This window comes from Nerophis ophidion, linkage group LG15 (assembly GCF_033978795.1).
Source record: "Nerophis ophidion isolate RoL-2023_Sa linkage group LG15, RoL_Noph_v1.0, whole genome shotgun sequence".
Classification (NCBI taxonomy): Eukaryota; Metazoa; Chordata; class Actinopteri; order Syngnathiformes; family Syngnathidae; genus Nerophis; species Nerophis ophidion.
Window position 1 is genome coordinate 43,935,221 of NC_084625.1, and position 24,423 is coordinate 43,959,643.

The 24,423-nt window shown below is 38.3% G+C and overlaps 1 protein-coding gene across 8 annotated transcripts in view; it reads left to right on the forward strand.

Annotated features, from left to right (window-relative positions):
- Window positions 1-24,423, forward strand: part of cacnb2a (calcium channel, voltage-dependent, beta 2a) — a 188,005-nt gene that overhangs the window by 152,444 nt on the left and 11,138 nt on the right. For 6 of the 8 annotated variants that reach the window (XM_061922213.1, XM_061922219.1, XM_061922215.1 and 3 more), the window contains 4 exons: window positions 4,888-5,021; window positions 18,807-18,887; window positions 18,960-19,018; window positions 21,275-21,384. In XM_061922213.1, the coding sequence (XP_061778197.1) occupies window positions 4,888-5,021; window positions 18,807-18,887; window positions 18,960-19,018; window positions 21,275-21,384 (384 nt within the window). Of the gene's footprint in view, window positions 1-4,887; window positions 5,022-5,169; window positions 5,190-18,806; window positions 18,888-18,959; window positions 19,019-21,274; window positions 21,385-24,423 lie in introns of all 8 variants that reach the window. The other 2 variants (XM_061922217.1, XM_061922218.1) reach the window with 1 other exon arrangement.

Genomic DNA, 24,423 nt, shown 5'->3' on the forward strand with positions numbered 1-24,423 from the left:
TCTGGCCCAGGACGGCAGGAGCGGGAATCGAACCAGTAACCCTCAAGTTGCTGGCATGGCCACTCCACCAACCGAGCCGTACCGCCCCGTGCGTGAGTGTGTGTGTGTGCGTGAGTATTTTATGGAAAGTGGGGTTTATTGCTGTCTTTTTTTTTTTTTTTTTATGGTTATTATGGTCCGGGAATCCAAAGTCTTTGGGTTCCGGGAGTCGAGTATGGCTGCAAAGCTGAAACTTAAAGGAATTGACGGAAGGGCACCACCAGGAGTGGAGCCTGCGGCTTAATTTGACAGATTGATGGCATTTACGACAATTTTTAAATTGAACCAAAGTGCTTTACAGGTTTAAAAGCATAGAGCAAAAAAAACAACAACAAACAAATAACATAACCAATTAATGAGCTAAACAAGAGTGCAAAAGCAATATGGTAAAATGAGTCGAATAAAAAAGTAAAAAAAAAAAAAAAGCAAAATAAAAACATAATAAATGTGCAACAAATTTAGCAAAAAAAACAAAAAAAAAAACCTAAAGGGGTGGGGGGCACTAGAAATGGTGGTCTTGTGGGCGGACTAAGCTCAGGTCAAAGTCCAGCGAGAAGAGGTAGGTCTTAAGAGCAATACGGTAAAAGGAGTCGAATAAAAAAAGTAAAAGGTAAAAAAAATTATAATAAAAAATACAAATAGTAACAATAAAAGTGCAACACATTGAAAAAATAAATAAATAAAACAAAGGGGGTGGAGGGGACTAGAAATGATGGCCAAGTGGGTGGACTCAGCTCAGGTCAAAGTCCAGCGAGAAGAGGTAGGTCTTAAGAGCAATACGGTAAAAGGAGTCGAATAAAAAACTAAAAAAAAAAAAAAAAATTGTAACAATAAATGTGTACAAATTGAAAAAAAATATAAAAATAAAGCAAAGGGGTTGTGGGGGGGACTAGAAATGGTGGCCGGGTAGACTGACTCAGCTCAGGTCAAAGTCCAGCGAGAAGAGGTAGGTCTTAAGAGCAATACGGTAAAAGGAGTCGAATAAAAAACTAAAAAAAAAAAATAAGCTAAATAAAAATAATAATAATAAAAGTGCAACACATTGGAAAAAATAAAAATAAATAAAGCAAAGGGGGTAGGGCGGGACTAGAAATGGTGGCCGAATGGGCAGACTCAGCTCAGGTCAAAGGCCAGCGAGAAGAGGTAGGTCTTAAGAGCAATACGGTAAAAGGAGTCGAATAAAAAACTGAAAAAATAAAAATTTATAAATTAAAAATATAAGCAGTAATAATAAAAGTGCAACACATCGGAAAAAAAATAAATAAATAAAGCAAATGGGGTAGGGGGGGGACTAGAAATGGTGGCCGAGTAGACGGACTCAGTTCAGGTCAAAGGCCAGCGAGAAGAGGTAGGTCTTAAGAACAATACGGTAAAATGATTAGAATAAAAAAGTTTAAAAAAAAAAAAATTTCAAAATAAAAATAGTAATAATAAAAGTGCAACAAATTAGGAAAAAAAAAAAGCAAATGGGGTGGGGGGGACTAGAAATGGTGGCCGAATGGGCGGACTCAGCTCAGGTCAAAGGCCAGCGAGAAGAGGCAGGTCTTAAGAGCAATACGGTAAAAGGAGTCGAATAAAAAAGTTAAAAAAGAAAAAAAAAAAGCAAAATAAAAATATTAATAATAAAAGTGCAACAAATTGGGAAAAAAAAAAGAGATAAATAAAGCAAAGGGGGTAGGGGGGGACTAGAAATTGTGCCCTTGTGGGCGGACTCAGCTCAGGTCAAAGGCCACCGAGGAGAGGCAGGTCTCAATAGCAATACGGTAAAAGGAGTCGAATAAAAAAGTTTAAAAGAATAAAAATTGTAAATAAAAATAGTAATAATAAAAGTGCAACAAATTGAAAAAATAAAATAATAATAAAGCAAAGGGGGTGAGGGGGAACTAGAAATGGTGGCCGAGTGGGCGGACTCAGCTCAGGTCAAAGGCCAGCGAGAAGAGATAAGTATTAAGAGCAATACGGTAAAAGGAGTCGAATAAAAAAGTAAAAAAAAAAGAAAAAATTCAAAATAAAAATTGTAATAATAAAAGTGCAACAAATTGAAAAAATAAAATAATAATAAAGCAAAGGGGGTGAGGGGGGACTAGAAATGGTGGCCGAGTGAGTGTTCTCAGTTTGGGTCAAAGGCCAGCGAGAAAAGGTAGGTCTTAAGAGCAATACGGTAAAAGGAGTCGAATAAAAAAGTAAAAAAAAAAAAAAAAGCAAAATAAAAATATTAATAATAAAAGTGCAACAAATTGGGAAAAAAAAAGAGATAAATAAAGCAAAGGGGGTAGGGGGGGACTAGAAATTGTGGCCTTGTGGGCAGACTCAGCTCACGTCAAAGGCCACCGAGGAGAGGCAGGTCTCAATAGCAATACGGTAAAAGGAGTCGAATAAAAAAGTTTAAAAGAATAAAAATTGTAAATAAAAATAGTAATAATAAAAGTGCAACAAATTGAAAAAATAAAATAATAATAAAGCAAAGGGGGTGAGGGGGGACTAGAAATGGTGGCCGAGTGGGTGGACTCAGTTTGGGTCAAAGGCCAGCGAGAAGAGGTAGGTCTTAAGAACAATACGGTAAAAGGAGTAGAATAAGAAAGTTAAAAAAAATAACAAAAAATTCTAAATAAAAATATTAATAATAAAAGTGCAACAAATTGGAGAAAAAAAAGCAAATGGGGTGGGGGGGACTAGAAATGGTTGCCGTGGGCGGACTCAGCTCTGGTCAAAGGCCAGCAAGAAGAGATAGGTCTTAAGAAGGGTTGTTGCTGTTAATCCCAAGAACAACGTTCCTACCGTCAAACATGGTGGTGGTAGTATTATGCTTGGGCCTGTTTTGCTGCCAATGGGACTGGTGCTTGACAGAGAGTAAATGGGACAATGAAAAAAGGATGATTACCTCCAAATTCTTCAGCACAACCTAAAATCGTCAGCCTGGAGGTTGGGTCTTGGGCCCAGTCGGATATTCCAACAGGACAATGACCCCAAACACACGTCAAAAGTGGTAAAGGAATGGCCAAATCAGGCTAGAATTAAGGTTTTGGAATAGCTTTCCCAAAGTCCTGACTTAAACATGTGGACAATGCTGAAGAAACTAGTCAATTTTAGAAAAAACTACAAATTTAGCTGAATTGCACCAATTTTGTCAAGAGGAGTGGTCAAAAATTCAAGCAGAAGCTTGTGGATGGCTGCCAAAAGCACCTCATTGCAGTGAAACTTGCCAAGGGACATGTAAGCAAATATTAACATTGCTGTATGTATACTTTTGACCCAGCAGATTCAGTGGACCCATAATATTTTCATAAAAGAACCAAACTTCATGAATGTTTTTTGTGACCAACAAGTATGTGCTCCAATCACTCTATCACAAACAAATAAGAGTTGTAGAAATTCTTGGAATCTCAAGACAGCCATGACATTGTTCTTTACAAATGTATGTACACTTTGACCACGACTGTACCTCTAGACCAGGGGTCACCAACGCGGTGCCCGTGGGCACCAGGTCGCCCGTAAGGACCAGATGAGTCGCCCGCTGGCCTGTTCTAAAAATAGCTCAAATAGCAGCACTTACCAGTGAGCTGCCTCTACTTTTTAAATTGTATTTATTTACTGGCAAGCTGGTCTCGCTTTGCGCGACATTTTTAATTCTAAGAGAGACAAAACTCAAATAGAATTTGAAAATCCAAGAAAATATTTTAAAGACTTGGTCTTCACTTGTTTAAATAAATTCCTTTATTTTTTTTTACTTTGCTTCTCATAACTTTCAGAAAGACAATTTTAGAGAAAAAATACAACCTTAAAATGATTTTAGGATTTTTAAACACATATACCTTTTTACCTTAAAATTCCTTCCTCTTCTTTCCTGAAAATTTAAATCAATGTTCAAGTAATTTTATTTTTTTTATTGTAAAGAATAATAAATTGATTTTAATTTAATTCTTCCTGTTAGCTTCTGTTTTTTCGACGAAGAATATTTGTGAGATATTTCTTCAAACTTATGATTAAAATTCAAAAAAATTATTCTGGCAAATCTAGAAAATCTTATTTCAAAGTCCTTTGAATTTATTTTAAAATTTTTGTTCTGGAAAATCTAGAAGAAATGATTATTTGTCTTTGTTAGAAATATAGCTTGGTCCAATTTGTTATATATTCTAACAAAGTGCAGATTGGATTTTAACCTATTTAAAACATGTCATCAAAATTGTAAAATTAATCTTAATCAGGAAAAATGACTAATGATGTTCCATAAATTATTTTTCAAATTTTTTCGAAATAGATTCGAATTAGCTAGTTTGTCTCTTCTTTTTTTTCGGTTGAATTTTGAATTTTAAAGAGTCAAAATTGAAGATAAACTATGTTTCAAAATTGAATTGTCAATTTTTTTCGTCTTTTCTCCTCTTTTAAACCGTTCAATTAAGTGTTTTTTCATCATTTATTCTCTACAAAAAACCTTCCAGTGAAGGAAAAAAAATGTACGACGGAATGACGGACAGAAATACCCTTTTTATATATATATATTTGTTTTTATATATATGTATTGTGAGAAATCATTAAGATGATCAGTGTTTCCACAAAGATAAATATCATTCATTATTAATAACAACATAGAGTTAAAGGTAAATTGAGCAAATTGGCTATTTCTGGCAATTTATTTAAGTGTGTATCAAACTGGTAGCCCTTCGCTTTAATCAGTACCCAAGAAGTAGCTCTTGGTTTCAATAAGGTTGGTGACCCCGGCTCTAGACTTTAGTCTTCAGTTTGTGATCCATGGTGTGTGTGTGTGTGTGCGTGTGTGTGTGTGTGTGTGTGTGTGTGTGTGTGTGTGTGTGTGTGTGTGTGTGTGTGTGTGTGTGTGTGTATGTGTAGCCATTGACATAGACGACACAGGCTTAGACCCAGATGACATTGAGCTTCCAGTCAACCTGCGCTCCCCTAAAGCCGCCCCCAACACTGTCATGTCCCCCTTAGCAAAAGAGAAACGAATGGCCTTTTTTAAGAAGGTAACCCTGACCTGCGTCTGTTCCTCTTCGGTCTGCACCCGGCTCTAAATGTTTGTCGCTCACCGTTCATCCCTCTTGTCCACGCGCCCCTCGTGAGCATGCCCGCTTCTTCTTAACCTTTTCTCTTCTCTCTTCCGTCTCACTGCAGCCAAACAGAAGCAGAAGTCGGTAAGTTGTGTTGCTCTGCTCTGGCAGGGCGGGTCTGTGGTTGGTCTCTTTCCAGACTAGAGGTGTCCCGATTCGACATCCATCCAATATTAGCAAAAAATCGAATTGTATTGGCCTGCATCTAAAATATCCGATCTGATCGTGTTTACCTCTGCAAAGCTCATCTTAATGTCCTTAATAATAGTGCATTTCATTTTTGTGGAAGGTTCCGAGTCGTAAATTTCAACTAAAAGATCCCTTCACTGCAAAAAGTCAGTGTTCAAAACAAAGACAAAAAAATACAAAATTTAGGGATACCGTATTTCCTTGAATAGCCGCCCGGCGTATAAAATGCGCCTGCCTTGAATTACTGCCGGGTCAAACTCGCTCCCCAAATTTATTAGCGCATGCTTACTTTTACTGCCGGGTCAAATTTGTGACGGAGGAGGGTTTTTTTTGCTTTTACTATGTGTAAACCAGGGGTCTTGTTCCACAGCCGTACAGATCACACTGATGGTTGTGATATAAAACAACTTTAACACTCTTACTTATATGTGCCACACTCTGTGAACCCACACCAAACACATTTCGGGAGAAAATCGGCTCTGTAACACATTATAAACGCAACACATGAATTACCCACAATGCCATGCATCCATGACTCTTGGCTATATTACACACCCCGCTAGCACCCCCGCCCCCAAAATTCAACCAGAAGCTTGTGGATGGCTATCAAACTCTCGCGACTGTGTTGGATCCATTATGGATTGAACTTTCACAGTATCATGTTAGACCCGCTCGACATCCATTGCTTTCCTCCTCTCCAAGGTTCTCATAGTCATCATTGTCTCCGACGTCCCACTGGGTGTGAGTCTTCCTTGCCCTTATGTGGGCCTACCGAGGATGTCGTAGTGGTTTGTGCAGCCCTTTGAGACACTAGTGATTTAGGGCTATATAAGTAAACATTGATTGATTGATTGATATCAAAAGTGCCTTATTGCAGTGGAACTTGCCAAGGGACATGTAACCCAATATCAACATTGTTGTATGTATACTTTTGACCCAGCAGATTCAGTAGACCCATAATATTTTCATAAAAGAACCAAACTTCATGAATGTGTCAAGGCGTGGACTTTGGGGGTTTGTTTTCCCAGAATGCAAAGGAAAGTTGGAGCGGGCAAGGCGTGAAGGTGAAGACATCTTTTAATATTAACTCTCAAAAGAGGAAGAAAAAAAAGGCGCTCACAATGGAGGTACAAAACCTGGCTATGAAAACAAACACAAACTTGCACTATGGCATGAATAATAAAAACACTTACTGTGACCGAGACAAGGGGCATGGATCATTGGCATGGAATCATGGGTTTGTAGAAGGGTGATCGAGGGTGATAGAGGGTGAGTTGATGGTGATGTCGTCAGGCTGACTACCTGGCAACTATGGCTTAGATAATACTGTGGTGATTGGAAACAGGTGCGTCGGTTGAGGTGGGCGGGGTTGGGGGCCCGTGTATAATATAGCCAAGAGTCATGGATGGATGCCATTGTGGGTAATTCGTATGTGTGTTACAGAGCCGATGTTCTCCAGAAATGTGTTTGGTGTGGGTTCACAGAGTGTGGCACATATTAGTAAGAGTGTTAAAGTTTTTTATGTCACAACCATCAGTGTAAAAGGTATGGTTGTTGACCAAGTATGCATTGCAATCTCGTATGAGAAGCAGCGAAATGCATGCGTCCGGCCGGCACGCAGATAGTGTTGTGTAAAGGCGGTCGCGGTGACATGTTGTGGAGCAGTGGTCCCCAACCACCGGGCCGCGGCCGCAGAATAATTTTCTATTATTATTATTTTTTTTTTTATCACACTCAATTTTTTACTGCATGCCATTGGTAAGCGCAGGGGTGAGAAGAGGTTTTAAAATTATTAGCGCCTGCTTACTTTTACCGCATGCCTTGAATAAGCGCAGGAGTGAGAAGAGGTTTTAAATTAATTAGCGCCCCGACGCCTATTCAAGGAAATACGGTATTTTATTTGAACCAAGCAAAATTATCTACCAATAGAACAAGAAAATTCGGCTTGTCAAGACTTTCCAAAACAAGTAAAATTAGTTAACATCAATGAACACAAAACTACCTTAAAATAAGTATATTCTCACTAATAGCAAGTACACTTTTCTTGGTAGAAAAAAATACCTTTTTGCTCAATAGGTTGAAAAATATTCTTAAATTAAGTAAATGCTAGTGCCATTATCTTGACATAATGATACACGCTCGGTCGGCATCATGTTATTTTTTACATGCTTTAAGTAAGAAATTATTACTTTAAAAAAGTAGTATCATACTTCACATTAGTTGATATTCTAGTTTCAAGCATATAATATCTTTCTGAGATCATTTAGGATCAAAACCCTTAAAACAAGTAAAACACTCTAACATAAAATCTGCTTAGTGAGAAGAATTATCTTGTCAGACAGAAAATAAGCAAACATCACCCTTATTTGAGATATTTAATCTTACTTAGATTTCAGTTTTTGCAGTGTACAAGTTTGGATGTCTTACTCGGAAAGTCGGAGAGTCTTCATCACCTCTAATTTGGCTTCAAAGATGTCTGCTCTGAGTGTAAACAATAATAGAAGGTTCCATAATATCCAGTGATATTATGGAATTATGGCTTATATTAAGGCTTATATTGTTGGACATTGTGGAGGGAGGTGTGGCCAGCGCTGCCTGGAGGAGCAAAGGTCACCACCTCTGTCTATGGTGTTGAGGGCACCATCAGATAGGGGTGGGGTGAAGTGCCGACGGCGAGACACAGCTGACAGGGGATTAGATTGCCCAGGTGGCACTAGTTAATCTAATCATCTGTTGTCTTTAACAGTAAGCGGGCGGGAACAGGAGAGGAGAGAGGTTACGGAGGTGACTGAAAAGTCACGTCCTGCTGGAGAAACTATGAGAAATTCTATGTACATTAAAACCTTGCTAAAAACCGTGCCGTGTCTAATAGTGGAACTGCTCGGAAGCAACTTCTACAGACATTTATGTAAATAAATAAATAGATAAATAATATGTACGTGTTTTATCTGTTCTACAAGGCTAGCATCCACCGTGTTTGAAGCTTGCAGACACAGTGCATATTTTTCCATACGTTGTTTATACTCAGACAAGGCAAGCACAAAAATAGCTTTTATGATGTGGCCATCTTGGATTCTGGCTTCGTAACGGGAACGCTCGTAACTCGGCCGTGACGTCATTCCCAGCTCCAGCTTCCGGGGTTCCTAGAACGCCCCATAAGCACACAAGGTCTTTTTATGCAACCAGATAAAAAAAAAAATTGTAACCTAAAAGAAAAGATATATATTCTTGAACAAAAATAAAGATTTGCAAACCAAAACAATTAATTTTCTTTCTTTTTTTGTTGTTATTATTTTGTTTAAAATATTTTCTTTGGGTGCAAATCTTTTTTTCTGCAACCGATTTGCCAACAAAAACGAAACCAATGTTTTTTTTTTGTTGGCAAATTGTGACGTTTTGCTGGCATCGTGGTGCGGGTTCGTTCTCTCGAATATGCAGTCGGACTTGGACACAGTATAAAGGTAAGAAATTAAGATTTATTCACACTAACAAAACAAACTAAGAATGGAAAAACTTGCACAAGGCACAAAAGACAAAACAAACAGAACTAGCATGGGAGCTGGAAGGAACTAAAAGCGCTAGCATGTGAGCTAGGGAATGAACAAAGGAATAGCGTGGAAGCTAACAAGTACAAAAATAGTCTATTACCACAATCGGGAATCAGCGTCGTCACCTGTTGCATGGAACAGAAACTAGAATGCGAGACCGAGTAAACGAAAAAGGCAGGCTTAAATAAGGACAGTAATTAGGAGGCAGGTGCGCGTCAAAAACAAAAGTCAGGTGACAGAAATGCGTAGCTATGGCAAAGGAAACAAACAGGAAGTGCCACCAGGAACTACGGAAGACAAACGCTAACAAGATGTGATATAAAACAGAACCAAAACCAGAATAAGACATAATCCGGGCAGCGGATCATGACACAAATATGTTTTGAATTATTTTGTTAGGTTGATTGGCAACACGAAATGGGCCCTCGTGTGTGAATGTCGTCTGTCTGTCTGTGTTGGCCCTGTGATGAGGTGGCGACTTGTCCAGGGTGTACAACGCCTTTCGCTCAAGTGCAGCTGGAATAGGCTCCAGCACCCCCGGTTCAACCCGAGAGGTACAAGCGGTAGAAATGGATGGATGAATGGATGATTTTTTGGGTTTATTTACAAATATAAATGAATACTAAATATAAATATAGACTGTATACACAGTACAGACCAAAAGTTTTGACACACTTTCTCATTCAATGCGTTTTCTTTATTTTCATGACTATTTACATTGTAGATTGTCACAGAAGGCTTAAAAACAATGAATGAACACATGTGGAGTTATGTACTTAACAAAAAAAATTTGAAATAACTGAAAACATGTTTTATATTCTAGTTTCTTCAAAATAGCCACCCTTTGCTGGGATTACTGCTTTACACACTCTTGGAATTATCTTGATGAGGTCATAGAGGAAGTCACCTGAAAGGGTTTCACTTCACAGGTCTCATAGTTGTGATGCCTTCAGTGACAATCTGCAATGTAAATACTCATTAAAATAAAGAAAACGCATTGAAATGAGAAGGTGTGTCCTAACTTTTGGCCCTGACTGTATATGAGTGTATGCGTATACGTATATATATAATATTAATAATAGTTGATTGGATTTTATATTGCGCTTTTATTATCATTAGATACTCAAAGTGCTCACAGAGAAGTGGCAACCCATCATTCATTCACACCTGGCCTGGTGGTGGTAAGCTAGGGGATCCTCTGAAGAGCAGGGAAACCTGCGAAACAGGCTTGTAGGGATGAAATAGCCTCTGTGTTTTTTCCTGACCTAACGTGCATATATATATTTTTTTTATATATATATATATATATATATATATATATATACACACACATATATATACCGTATGCGCCTGCCTTGAATTACTGCCGGGTCAAACTCGCTTCCCAAAATAATTAGCGCATGCTTAGTACTACCGCCTGGTCAAACTCGTGAGGTCACGAGTGACACTTCCCCTGTCATCATTTTCAAAATGGAGGAGGCTGATTTCAATACCGGTAATTTGAAATCGCATAAAGGGAAGAAGATTAAGAGCTATTCAGCAGGATATAAGGTCCAACCTTACATCACACTCAAATTTTTACTGCATGCCTTTGGTAAGTGCCGGAGTGAGAAGAGGTTTTAAAATAATTAGCGCATGCTTACTTTTACCGCATGCCTTTGGTGAGCGAAGGGGTGAGAAGAGGTTTTAAATTAATTAGCGCCCCGGCGGCAATTCAAGGAAATTCGGTATATATATATATATATATATATAATGGGGTGGCGACTTGTCCAGGGTGTACGACGCCTTACGCCCACGTGCAGCTGAGATAGGCTCCAGCACCCTCCGCAACCCCAAAAGGGACAAGCGGTAGAAAATGGATGGATATATATCTATGTATATATATATATATATATATATATTTTTTTTTTTTTTTTTTTTTTTTTATATCTATTTTTTTATTAAATCCTTTTATTTGGTTTGCAATGTTTTTGTTTACAAATATGTGTTAGGATTGCAAATGCATTTTTTGTTTGGTTGCATAAAAATACACAAATTTGTCTTTTCTTGCATTTTTGTGAAGACACTTAGCAAAGGTAGGCTATTTCCTACTAGGAGCCAGCTGAAACAAAACTGCTAGACATACATAACTAGTGTAATCAATATTGCAGTTTAAAACAGCAAAATTGTCAATAAAAACAAATATCAAATCCTTACAGGTGTGTATTATTTACACATACAAAGTCTCCAAGACTTAATAAGTAACTAACGTGTCCGCTTAACTTCAAAAAAAGTGTTTGATTCTTGCTGATATCAGGAATGAAAAAGTTGTATCGGGACACCCCTAGTACAGAACCCTCCTTCCTCCTCCCGCAATCCAATCTCAGCGCTCCTGCAATCCCTTCTTTTTCTGTTGGACCTCCTCGCCTGATGGAGTGACTGCTCAGTGAGAACGAGGCTCAACAGCCTCCTTTTTTTTTCTCAACACCTGCTTTCTCATGAATGCATAATCAAAGTCGTCATTCCTGTTAACCACCGCCAGAAAGCAGTACAGTGGTACCTCGGTTTTTGACCGCAGTCCATTCCAAAGGGTTGGAGTAAAGCGGAATAATATGAAAACCTAACTGTTTCCCAAAATAAATCATGTGAATCCAATTCATTCGTTCCTGTTAAAAAAAGTAACATAATATCATAATATTAGTCACATTTACACTGATCCAATATACTGTAGCAATGTTGTCTGAGGCTGGGCCAATCAGTGGCCCCGATACTGAACAGCATGCTCTGATTGGTTTGCTCTAATCCAGAGCCCAATACTGTTGTATTATTAATCTGTTTAGCCCCATATTTACAATGTGAAGTACAAATAAGTGATGATAAATGGATACATGAACATTTATTATTAGTTTTACCTTGAGTGGTAAAACTGACAGAGAGGGAGAAAGGGAAGCAAGAGCCACACTTTGCTATAAAATCAACAATGTTTCTCACTTTCTTTATCATAGCACGGTCAATATTTTGCAGTCATACTAAAAAAAGCACAGACTAGTTAGCAAAGAACTACAACTACTTGATAACACAACCAGTCTTAAAGGGGAACTGCACATTTCTGGAATGTTGCCCATCATTCACAATCACATAAGAACACATGTTTTTTATTTTTAATGCATTCTGAATTGTAATTTAGCATTTGTAAGCACAAGTTAGCTAGCAATTTGTGACGCTTGGTGGGCATAGCGATGCCGGATTTGTTCTTCCCTGGATGTGTCGGGCAAGAACACAGCGTAAGGTAAGAAATATCCAATCAATCCAATCCACTTTATTTATATAGCACATTTAAACAACAATAACGTTTCCAAAGTGCTGCACAGCCATGTTAAAAACAATATTATGCTCCACCAATGACTGAATAAAACAAAAAATGAATAAAAATAAAACCAATAAAAACAATATAAAAACAAATAAGATTAAAAACAATTTTAAAGGGTAAAATCAAAACAGTAAAATAGAAATCAAAGTGTATAAAAAACACAGAGGACAACCGAGGACAACAGAGGACCACACAACTCACGTAGTGTTAAAAGCCAAAGAATAAAAGTGGGTCTTAAGACGAGACTTAAAACACTCCACTGTGGAAGCAGTTTGAACATGGAGGGGCAGAGTGTTCCAGAGCTTAGGGCCGACCACAGAGAAGGCCCTGTCTCCCCTGGTCTTAAGTCTGGTCTTGGGCACCACGAGCTGGAACTGGCTCTCGGACCTCAGAGCGCGCGCAGGAATGTAAATTTGGATAAGGTCTGAGATATATTGAGGTGCCAGTCCATGTAAAGATTTAAAAACAAACAGCAATGTTTTAAAATCCATTAGAAAATGAACAGGGAGCCAGTGCAAACTCTGAAGAATTGGGGTTATATGCTGGCGTTTCCTGGCCCCTGTTAAAAGTCGTGCTGCCGCGTTCTGGACTAACTGCAACCGGGAGAGAGCTTTTTGGCTAATGCCAGCATAAAGTGCATTGCAGTCGTCCAGGCCACTTGAAATAAAAGCATGCACGACTTGTTCAAAAAGGTTAAAAGATAAAAACGGTTTAACCTTTACTAAAAGACGAAGGTGAAAAAAACACGATTTTAAAACGCCATTGACTTGTTTGTCTAGTTTAAAATCGCTGTCTATAGTGACGCCAAGGCTGGTGACTTTGGGACGCACATAATTTTGCACTGGTCCCAAGTCAGTGAGGGCCGGCCCAAAAACTAAAATTTCCGTTTTTCCCTCATTCATTATTAAAAAATTCTGGGCTAACCAAGCCTTGACGTCACATAGACAGTTAAGAAGGGGTGTAAGGGGGCCGTGGCTTTTTGAAATCGGCATATAAATTTGGCAGTCATCTGCATAAAAGAGATAAAACACTCCATGTTTCTTAAAAATATCTCCAAGACGGAGGAGATAAAGAGCGAACAGGATGGGGCCTAAAATAGATCCTTGGGGGACACCACAGTAAAGCGGGGCAGAAGAGGAGGTGGCGTCTGACAGAGAAGGACCTCTCAGACAGGTAAGATCTGAACCACTCTAACGCAGTCCCCCTGACACCCACACAGTCTCTCAGGCGGAAATAAAGGATTTATTTAACTAATAAACGGCGAAGAACAAAAATACCAGTGCTAGGCAGAAAAGGCAAACAAAAAGGCGCTAGCATGGAAGCTAGGGAAACAAACAGATACACTAACACTTGGCACAAAGGCACAAAAAGGAAAAACAAAACTAGCATGAGAACGAGGAATAAATAAAGCGTAGCGTGAAAGCTAGCGAGTAAGAGCATGGAAAACAGTCGTCACTTGTTGCATGAGAGGAAATTAGGAAGCGAAGACGAAATAACAAAAGGGGAATGCTTAAATAAGGCAGTCATCAAAAGGAACAGGTGTGCGTGGAAAACAAGGGGCAGGTGAAAACTAATGAGCAACCATGGTAATAGACTAAACAAGGAACTAAGGCAAACGTTGGCAGACTATAATACAGAAATGGAACAAAACACGAATATGGAATGATCCGTGCAGCGGATCATAACACAATTAACCAATGGGAAGTCATTTATTATCTCATAAATCTCTCTAAACAACCAACAGTACAATACTTTATATGTTGTGATGAAGGCTGGGCGATACGGCCTTTTTTTAATATCTCAATATTTTTAGGCCATATCGCGATACACGATATATATCTCCATATTTTGCCTTAGCCTTGAATGAACACTTGATGCATATAATCACAGCAGTATGATGGTTCTATGTGTCTACATTAAAACATTGTTCATATTCATTAATATATGCTAAGTTTCAACTTTCATGTAGAGAGGGAAATCACAACTAAGTCAACTGACCAAAAGTGTATTTATTAAACAGTTATTAAGCAGTTGCACAAACATTCATGTCATTTCCAAAACAGAAAGCGCAAGATTATCAGAGACATTTTAAAACAAGCCATGAGTGCACTTTTGTGCATGATGTCACTAAGATGACATATCAAAAAAACACTCAATTAAAGTGCACTTTTTGTACAGAACGCCACTACAATAGTTTAAAACAAATAAAGTGCACTTTTGTGCATGATGTCAAATAAAAATGAGCTGTATAACAGGAAATCAAACCGTGTATGTCCTTCACTGTGTGGTAGGTTACTGCGGACGTTATCTCCTGTTGCTGACTATTAGTTTCATACGGTGTTGATGTGGAAATGGTTGCTTGGGCATTTTGTGGGTGTGGCACCGAACGGAGATGTTGACATGCGGAGTTTCAAGCACTCTTCATTCTCTGGCAGGTGACTTTTCAAATGATGCTTCATATTAGCAGTACTGCTACTTTTGTAGCAATGCTTTTGCCCCACAACATATTCCCACTTGAAGCCAAACCACCGCCAGACGATGGACCCCCTGCTGTTTTTCTTGGGAATTAATTATTCCTTCATTTGTTACCAGATTCGCACCTTCTTTCTCTCGTATTACCACTCGCACCACAGCTAACTTTACCCATGCCGCTACCTCTCTGCTCCGCGAGGGCGTATACGTATCTGACGTACGTAAAAGGTGCACTTGTTTTAACTCTCTGTGAGAAGGAGAGATAACAAAGAGTGATAAACGTCTGTAGTGTAATGCCCGCAGCTAAAAACAACTGCGTGAGAAGGTATACTCGAATATCACGATATCGTCATTTTCTATATCGCACAGAGACAAACCCTAGTCGTGATATTAACCAAAAATTGGCAATATTGTTTTTATAAGCGCTAACGTTGAGGAGCTGCGTCATTTCAGTTGGTAAAAGTTAATTCTATAATGTAAATCATGTCTCTCACTTGTATAGCAGGAGGTTGTTGCCATAAACCGACAAGTTGGTCAACTTTGACATTCAATTTAGACGAGAATTTACACCAGGGGTGTCAAACTCATTTTAGATCGGGGGCCACATGGAGAAAAAGGTGGACTAGAGCGAATGCATTACCTCCGTTCTTAGCTGACTTTTGCTAGCGTTTATTTACGAGTTAGAATACATCAACAAAGAAAAAACACATGTTCTTGTCTCACATAAATTGACTGATGGACATAATCCCAAAACAAGAGCAGCTCCTCTTTAAGTTGATACTACATGGGATTGTTCGTAGAAAGATCTGCGGGCAATCAGACGAGTTTGTTAGACACAGTCTTTGCTCGTACAATAACAGAGACGTGTGCAAAAAGAGGGGCAGACTTTTGGTGGAAATGTTTTTTTTTTTGAAAGCTGAAATCTATGTAAAGTGGGGGCGTAGGAAAACCAGGGTACCACTGTAAATAACAGTAATAATAATATCATGAAGTCACTGAGCTTTCACTTGAAATGAATCATCAGGTGTCCATGTTTCAGCGTGCCAGGAAATGAGATGTTTGCACTTTTAACAAAAATCTGACTCTTTGATTTTATCATCCAATTCAGCCTTTGATTTGCTTCACCAGCAGTCCGTTTCGGCTGATTTTTCTGTAAAATTGTACATGAACGGCCAATGCCAATAAATGTTTTTCAAAGCTGATCGTAAACACCGATCCCCTCTGGCAGATTATTTATTTTTAGTCCACCAGCTGACATGTGTCTTCATACACGGCATGGGGCCGCTCCCTTAAGTTAATAATAATCACCTCCGTTACAGCAAATAAACTGCATTTTTTAATATATTAAGTGTAGTATCAAGTATTATTATCACTGGAGGTCGATGTCAGGTTCAAACATCGATGACATCTATTAAACAAGACAAGAAGCAAGGAAATAAACAGAGACAGAATTCAATTTGGCTCAATTTGAGGAGAGACGTGGCGACTGTACTGTCTGTAGAGTCAATCCACCACGCTCTGGCGAAATATTGTACGCCACCTCTTTTTATTTGAACTTTCCCTGTTTACATAACAACAGCTGTTTCTTAAGGCAGTGGTTCTCAACCTTTTTTCAGTGAACATTTTTTTAATTCAAGTACCCCCTAATCATAGCAAAGCATTTTTAGTTGAAAAAAAAGAGATAAAGAAGTAAAATACAGCACTATGTCATCAGTTTCTGATTTATTAAATTGTATAACAGTGCAAAATATTGCTCATTTGTAGTGGTCTTTCTTGAACTATTTGTAAAAAAAGATATAAAAATAACTAAAAAACAAGTGATTCAATTATAAATAAAGATTTCTACACATAGAAGTAATCATCAACTTAAAGTGCCCTCTTTGGGGATTGTAATAGAGATCCCTCTGGATTCATGAACTTAATTCTAAACATTTCTTCACAAAAAAAGAAATCTTTAACATCAATATTTATGGAACATGTCCACAAAAAATCTAGCTGTCAACACTGAATATTGTTGTTGCATTTCTTTTCACAGTTTATGAACTTACATTCGTATTTTGTTGAAGTATTATTCAATTAATATATTTCTAAAGGATTTTTGAATTGTTGCTATTTTTAGAATATTAAAAAAAAAATCTCACGTACCCACAGGGGTACGCGTATCCCCATTTGAGAGCCACTGTCTTAAAGAAAGTGGGGTATGTAAACAAACATTGTATTTTGGTCACATTAACACAAGAGAAAAAGATGCCTCGGGCTTGGGCTGGTCCTGGATTGAGCTTGGATCACAATAGATAACCGCCCTTCCATCGGACACAATGGAATTTTCCAAGCCTTTTGCTTGATGCAACAAAGACAGCCTCTTGTCTGTCCATTGGGACCTCAGGGAACGGAAAGTTTTTTGATAATTTACGTACAATTTTTCTGACAGTCGTGGCTGAACATCATACACACAGACATGCTAATGGATAAACTAACCACTAGGCTAGCTTTTAATAAGAAATAAGGGCTGAGAAAAACATAAGAAGTCTAAATAGAACCATGTTGTAAGCAACTTTTAACAGATAATCAACAAGTCGATGAAAAATAATCTGGAGAGAGGATAATGTGAAGTAAATTAGATTTATATAGCGCTTTTCTCTAGTGACTCAAAGCGCTTTTACATAGTGAAACCCAATATCTAAGTTTGATTTAAACCAGTGTGGGTGGCACTGGGAGCAGGTAGGTAAAGTGTCTCGCCCAAGAACACAATGGCAGTGACAAGGACGGCGGTAGTGGGGATCGAACCTGGAACCCTCAAGTTGCTGGCACGGCCACTCTAGCAACCGAGCTATACCGCCCCATAATATAACTTAGTCCGTCAGTATTGTTGCAGTCATTAAGAGGAGAACAGATCGATCCGTATATCGCTGGAGTCGATACCTAGGATAGTATCAGTACAGTATATGTTCAATATTTGTTTTTAAATAAAAAAAATATTTTTGTTAATGTTTACATGAATTTAAAGGACACGAGGAGTGTGAGGTTACAAACCAAAGGATTTTAAAAGACTAATATATAGTAGTTTTTACTTTTGTTTAGTTGCTGTGTACTATTGACATTGATTTGATCAACAAATTGTATGTAATGAAATCAGAATCAGAATCAAAATCAGAAATACTTTATTAATCCCGAAGGGGAAATTAAAATTTTCAGCACAATCCCATTCAAGATCAAACAATCATTACAGGGAGACAGAATATAAATAAAAAGAGTAGGGAACTATTTTAAAATGCATTTTAAAACATGTATAGTTAATACATGGGATTTTATTGTTATTGCCCACTCTTGGCATTCTCTCCATGAGCTTCAAGCACACCTGTGAAGTGAAAACCATTTCAGGTGAACCTCTTTGAAGCTCATGAAGAGAATGCCAAGAGTAGGGAACTATTTTAAAATGCATTTTAAAACATGTATAGTTAATACATGGGATTTTATTGTTATTGCCCACTCTTAGCATTCTCTCCACGAGCTTCAAGCACACCTGTGAAGTGAAAACCATTTCAGGTGAACCTCTTTGAAGCTCATGAAGAGAATGCCAAGAGTGTGCAAAGCAGTAATCAGAGCAATGGGTGGCTATTTTGAAAAAACTAGTATATAAAACGAGAGGAGCCACATGAGGTGGTTCGGGGATCTGGATGCCACCCGAACGCCTCCCTTGGGAGGTGTTTCGGGCACGTCCGACCGGTAGGAGGCCACGGGGAACACCCAGGATATGTTGGGGCCTGGGAACGCCTCGGGATTCCCTGGGATGAGCTTGACGAAGTGGCTGGGGAGAGTGAAGTCTGGGCTTCCCTGCTTAGGCTGCTGCCCCCGCGACCCGACCTTGGATAAGCGGAAGAAGATGGATAGATGGATAAAATATAAAACATGTTTTCAGTTATTTATCCTTTTTTGTTAAGTGCATAACTCCCAAGTGTTCATTCATAGTTGTGATGCCTTCAGTGACAATCTACAATGTAAATAGTCATGAAAATAAGGAAAAGGCATTGAACTTTTGGCCTGTACTTTATCTCATTTCCTGGAAACGCGTCAGTGTTTTGTGACTGATGGTAAAGGGTTTGAACGGTACATCTTTTTCACGGGCCTCCTTCCTCTCAAAAGACGGAACACATTCCTCCATACGACGTCGTGCCTTCCATGCGGCCCGTGGTTCTGGTGGGACCGTCACTGAAGGGTTACGAGGTGCGTCTCCGAACTAGGACCTTTTTTTTTTTTTTTTTTTTTTATATCTTAACCTCTGTCTTTTTTCTGCAGGTGACCGACATGATGCAAAAAGCCCTCTTTGACTTTTTGAAGCACCGATTTGAGGGAAGGTAGGTTCCCATCCCGCTTCCTTCCTCATTCCTCTTCTCTCTCTCTCTCTCTCTCCTCCAAGCGCCCTCTGGGGACTGCACGTTGCTGCCTGAAATAGTCCCCGTGCATGTCCTTAATAGGCCATAGTGGACTTTGCAGCGGGATTCTTCTTTTCGATGTGGAGTCGTCTGCTCGTTGTCGCTCTGAGGAGCAAGGAGGCACCGTGCCAAGGTCCACTTTGGACTGTCAGCAGTATTCTTCACACATTAAGATCTGCAGCCACCAGACACATAACATGATTGAACGTTTTCTTTATGTCCTAAGCCAGTAAAACGTCATGACGTACATGTCATTCGGGCCTATAAAGATTGGACTCCGAGGGGAGTCAAACTTAACACATGCGATTAATCGATATACAAACCCCGTTTCCATATGAGTTGGGAAATTGTGTTGGATGCAAATATAAACAGAATACAATGATTTGCAAAACCTTTTCAACCCATATTCAGTTGAATGCACTACAAAGACAAGATATTTGATGTTTTTTTGTTTTTTTTTTGCAAATTATAATTAACTTAGAATTTCATGGCTGCAACATGTGCTAAAGTAGTTGGGAAAGGGCATGTTCACCACTGTGTTACATCACCTTTTCATTTAACAACACTCAATAAACGTTTGGGAACTGAGGAAAGTAATTGTTGAAGCTTTGAAAGTGGAATTCTTTCCCATTCTTGTTTTATGTAGAGCTTCAGTCGTTCAACAGTCCCGGGTCTCCGCTGTTGTATTTTACGCTTCATAATGAGCCACACATTTTTGATGGAAAACAGGTCTGGACTGCAGGCGAGCCAGGAAAGTACCCGCACACTTTTTTTACGAAGCCACGCTGTTGTAACACATGCTGAATGTGGCTTGGCATTGTCTTGCTAAAATAAGCAGGGGCGTCCATGAAAAAGACGGCACTTAGATGGCAGCATATGTTGTTTCGAAACCTGCATGTACCTTTCACCATTAATGGTGCCTTCACAGATGTGCAAGTTACCCATGCCTTGGGCACTAATGCACCCCCATACCATCACAGATGCTGGCTCTTGAACTTTGCGTCGATAACAGTCTGGATGGTTCGCTTCCCCTTTGGTCCGGATGACACGATGTGGAATATTTCCAAAAACAATTTGAAATGTGGACTCGTCAGAACACTTTTCCACTTTGCATCAGTCCATCCTAGATGATCTCAGGCCCAGAGAAGCCGGCAGCGTTTCTGGATGTTGTTGATAAATGGCTTTCGCTTTGCATAGTAGAGCTTTAACTTGCACTTACAGATGTAGAGACAAACTGTATTTAATGACAGTGGTTTTCTAAAGTGTTCCTGAGCCCATGTGGTGATATCCTTTAGAGCTTGATATCGCTTTTTGATACAGTGCCGTCTGAGGGATCGAAGGTCACGGTCATTCAATGTTGGTTTCCGGCCATGCCGCTTACGTGGAGTGATTTCTCCAGATTCTCTTAACCTTTTGATGATATTATGGACCGTAGATGTTGAAATCCCTAAATTTCTTACAATTGCACTTTGACAAAACGTTGTTCTTAAACTGTTTGACTATTTGCTCACGCAGTTGTGGACAAAGGGGTGTACCTCGCCCCATCCTTTCTTGTGAAAGACTGAGCATTTTTCGGGAAGCTGTTTTTATACCCAATCATGGCACCCACCTGTTCCCAATTAGCCTGCACACCTGTGGGATGTTCCAAATTAGTGTTTGATGAGCATTCCTCAACTTTATCAGTATTTATTGCCGCCTTTCCCAACTTCTTTGTCACGTGTTGCTGGAATCATATTCTAAAGTGAAGGATTATTAGTACAAAAAAAATATGTTTATCAGTTTGAACATCAAATATGTTGTCTTTGTAGTGCATTCAACTGAATATGGGTTGAAAAGGATTTGCAAATCATTGTATTCCGTTTATATTTACATCGAACACAATTTCCCAAATCATATGGAAACGGGGTTTGTATAAATATAAAAAAAATTTATAAATATATGTACATAAGTGACACACATTCAAGTAAATTAAATATTTCACAATAGCATTCTAAAAAAAAAAATTTGCATATGTGTCAAAATATTAGGGACATAATAGATTGAGTAACATTTTTGCAAGCAAGTGATTACCTGGTAATAATCGCGATAAATCAATCAATACATTTTCACAGCTACCCTAATGTCATGCGTGCACAGTGTCGTGATTGACAGTGTCGGCCTCCTCTTCCCTCGTGACAGGATATCCATCACTCGCGTCACGGCGGACATCTCCCTCGCCAAACGCTCCGTCCTGAACAACCCCAGCAAGCACGCCATCATCGAGCGCTCCAACACGCGCTCCAACTTGGGTACGTTTGAGCCTTGTGTTCGCTCCTGTGGCGTCCTGCGAGTTCTCTTCCAAATCTGACAAGCAATGAATACAGAAATAACATTTCCTAGGAAAAAAACTCAGAGCGGTAAAAGGACAGCGTTGTTTCTGCGGGTTGCAAGCTCGTCTTTTTCTACCCTTTAGCAGGAATGCAGCGAGTGTTTAAACCTGCTTGGATGGCGTTCCTGTCACCACTCTGTCATGAGTGGAAGGCACAAGGCTGGTCATTTTGGGAACCCTGCCCTGCCGCCATTGTTTTGCTGGCTGTCTCCAGCCTGCAAGTGTTGTTCTTCACTCGTGACTCAAACCGGCCAACTGTTGCACCGCATTCCTACTTAACTGCATTGATCTACTAAGATCCGAACAAAGTTTATTCGTAGAGCACAATTCGTACACGGGGAAACTCCAAGTGCTTCACAGAAATTTGCCAGAACGTAAAAATAAAATATCAATCAATCAATCAATGTTTACTTATATAGCCCTAAATCACAAATGTCTCAAAGGACTGTACAAACCACTACGACTACGGCATCCTCGGAAGAACCCACATAAAGGCAAGGAAAACTCACACCCAGTGGGACACCAGTGACAATGATGACAATGAGAAACATTGGAGTTCCCCCCCCCACCCCCCTCTAGGAGACCGAAAGCAATGGATGTCGAGCAGGTCTAACATGATACTGTGAAAGTTCAATCCATAGTGGTTCCAACACAGCCGCGAGAGTTCAGTTCAAAGCGGATCCAAGACAGCAGCGAGAGTCCCGTCCACAGGAAACCATCCCAAGCGGAGGCGGATCAGCAGCGTAGAGATGTGTCCAACCGATACACAGGCGAGCGGTCCATCCTGGGTCCCGACTCTGGACAGCCAGTACTTCATCCATGGTCATCAGACCCAAGCCCCTCCACAAGGGAGGGGGGGACAGAGGAGAAAAAGAAAAGAAGCGGCAGATCAACTGGTCTAAAAAGAAGGTCTATTTAAAGGCTAGAGTATACAAATGACTTTTAAGGTGAGACTTAAATGCTTCTACTGAGGTAGCATCTCGAACTCCAGGGTACTGGAGCCCGAACAGAAAACGCTCTATAGCCCGCAGACTTTTTTTGGGCTTTAGGAATCACTAATAAGCCGGAGTCCTTTGAGCGCAGATTTCTTGCCGGGACATATGGTACAATACAATCGGCAAGATAGGATGGAGCTAGACCGTGTAGTATTTTATACGTAAGTAGTAAAACCTTAAAGTCACATCTTAAGTGCACAGGAAGCCAGTGCAGGTGAGCCAGTATGGGCATAATATAATCATAATCCCCCAAAAAATTCAAGTTCTAAGTCAAATAAAACGCTAGAAATTCAATTGGGTCCTCTGTCCCAAAGGGACATTGGGTCCCTAATCAAAGAGTGTAAGTAAGATAGCTTTAATTGCCATGTAACCCAGGTGGTTCAGGCCCCTGCCTTTAAACTGCAAAAAGTCAGTGTTCAAAAACAAGAAAAAAAATACAAATATTAGGGGTATTTTTATTTGAACTAAGCAAAATTAGTCTATCAGGGTTGTACAGTATACCGGTACTAATAAAGTACTGCAGTACTTTATTAGTAGTTGCTGAAAAATACAGGTACTTTTTTTTTCTGGACATGACGGCACGCCGTCATCTCGTCCCGAACATTGGTGGTAAAAAGAGCAAACAGCATGGAAATAGAAAAGGAAGAATGGGCGCATTTTGTGTCTTGTTATATATATATATATATGTATATATGTGTATATGTATATATATATATGTATATATGTGTATATGTATATATATATATGTATATATGTGTATATGTATATATATATATGTATATATGTGTATATGTATATATATGTATGTATGTATATATATATGTGTATATGTATATATATATGTATATATGTGTATATGTATATATATATATGTATATATGTGTATATGTATATATATATATGTATATATGTGTATATGTATATATATATGTATATATGTGTATATGTATATATATGTATGTATGTATATATATATGTGTATATGTATATATATATGTATATATGTGTATTTGTATATATATGTATGTATGTATATATATATATGTCTATATATATGTGTCTATGTATATATATATGTCTATATATATGTGTATATATTATATATATATATATAGTCTATATATATGTGTATATATGTGTATATATATATGTATATATATATATATACATATATATATGTATATGTGTATACACATATATATGTGTATATATGTATATGTATATATATATGCATATATACAGTGTATATATATGTTTGTATGTATATATATACAGTATACTGTGTATAAATATATGTATATATAATATACTGTGTGTATATATCTATACATATATATATGTATGTATATATATATACATACATATACATATGTATGGGTATGTATAGTTATATATGTGTGTGTATATATATATATGTGTGTATGTATATACATATGTATATTTATGTGTGTATTTGTGTAGGTATAATTGTGTATATTTGTGTGTATATGTAATACTGTACATGTATATGTGTACATATGTATGTATGTCTATGTATGTATGTATATATGTATCTGTATATATGCACATATGTTTTGTGTACATATTTATATATACATTTATACATATATACACATAGACACATTTAATATATATATATATATTTACATATATACATATGTAATTCCTTATATATATACAGTACATATATATGTGTATATATTTGTATGTATATATTTTTGTGTATATATATATGTATGTGTATGTATTTGTAAGTATATATTTTTGTGTATATATGTATATGTATGTATGTGTATATATATATATATATATATATATATATATATATATATATATACTTATGAAAAGGTTTTAAGCTGTTGCAGCTATTGTATCAGTTCATTTGTATTGCAATATTATGTTTTCGATAATATGTACATGGGAAGTGTGATAAAATGGCTTGTCAGAAAATACTAGAAAACTAC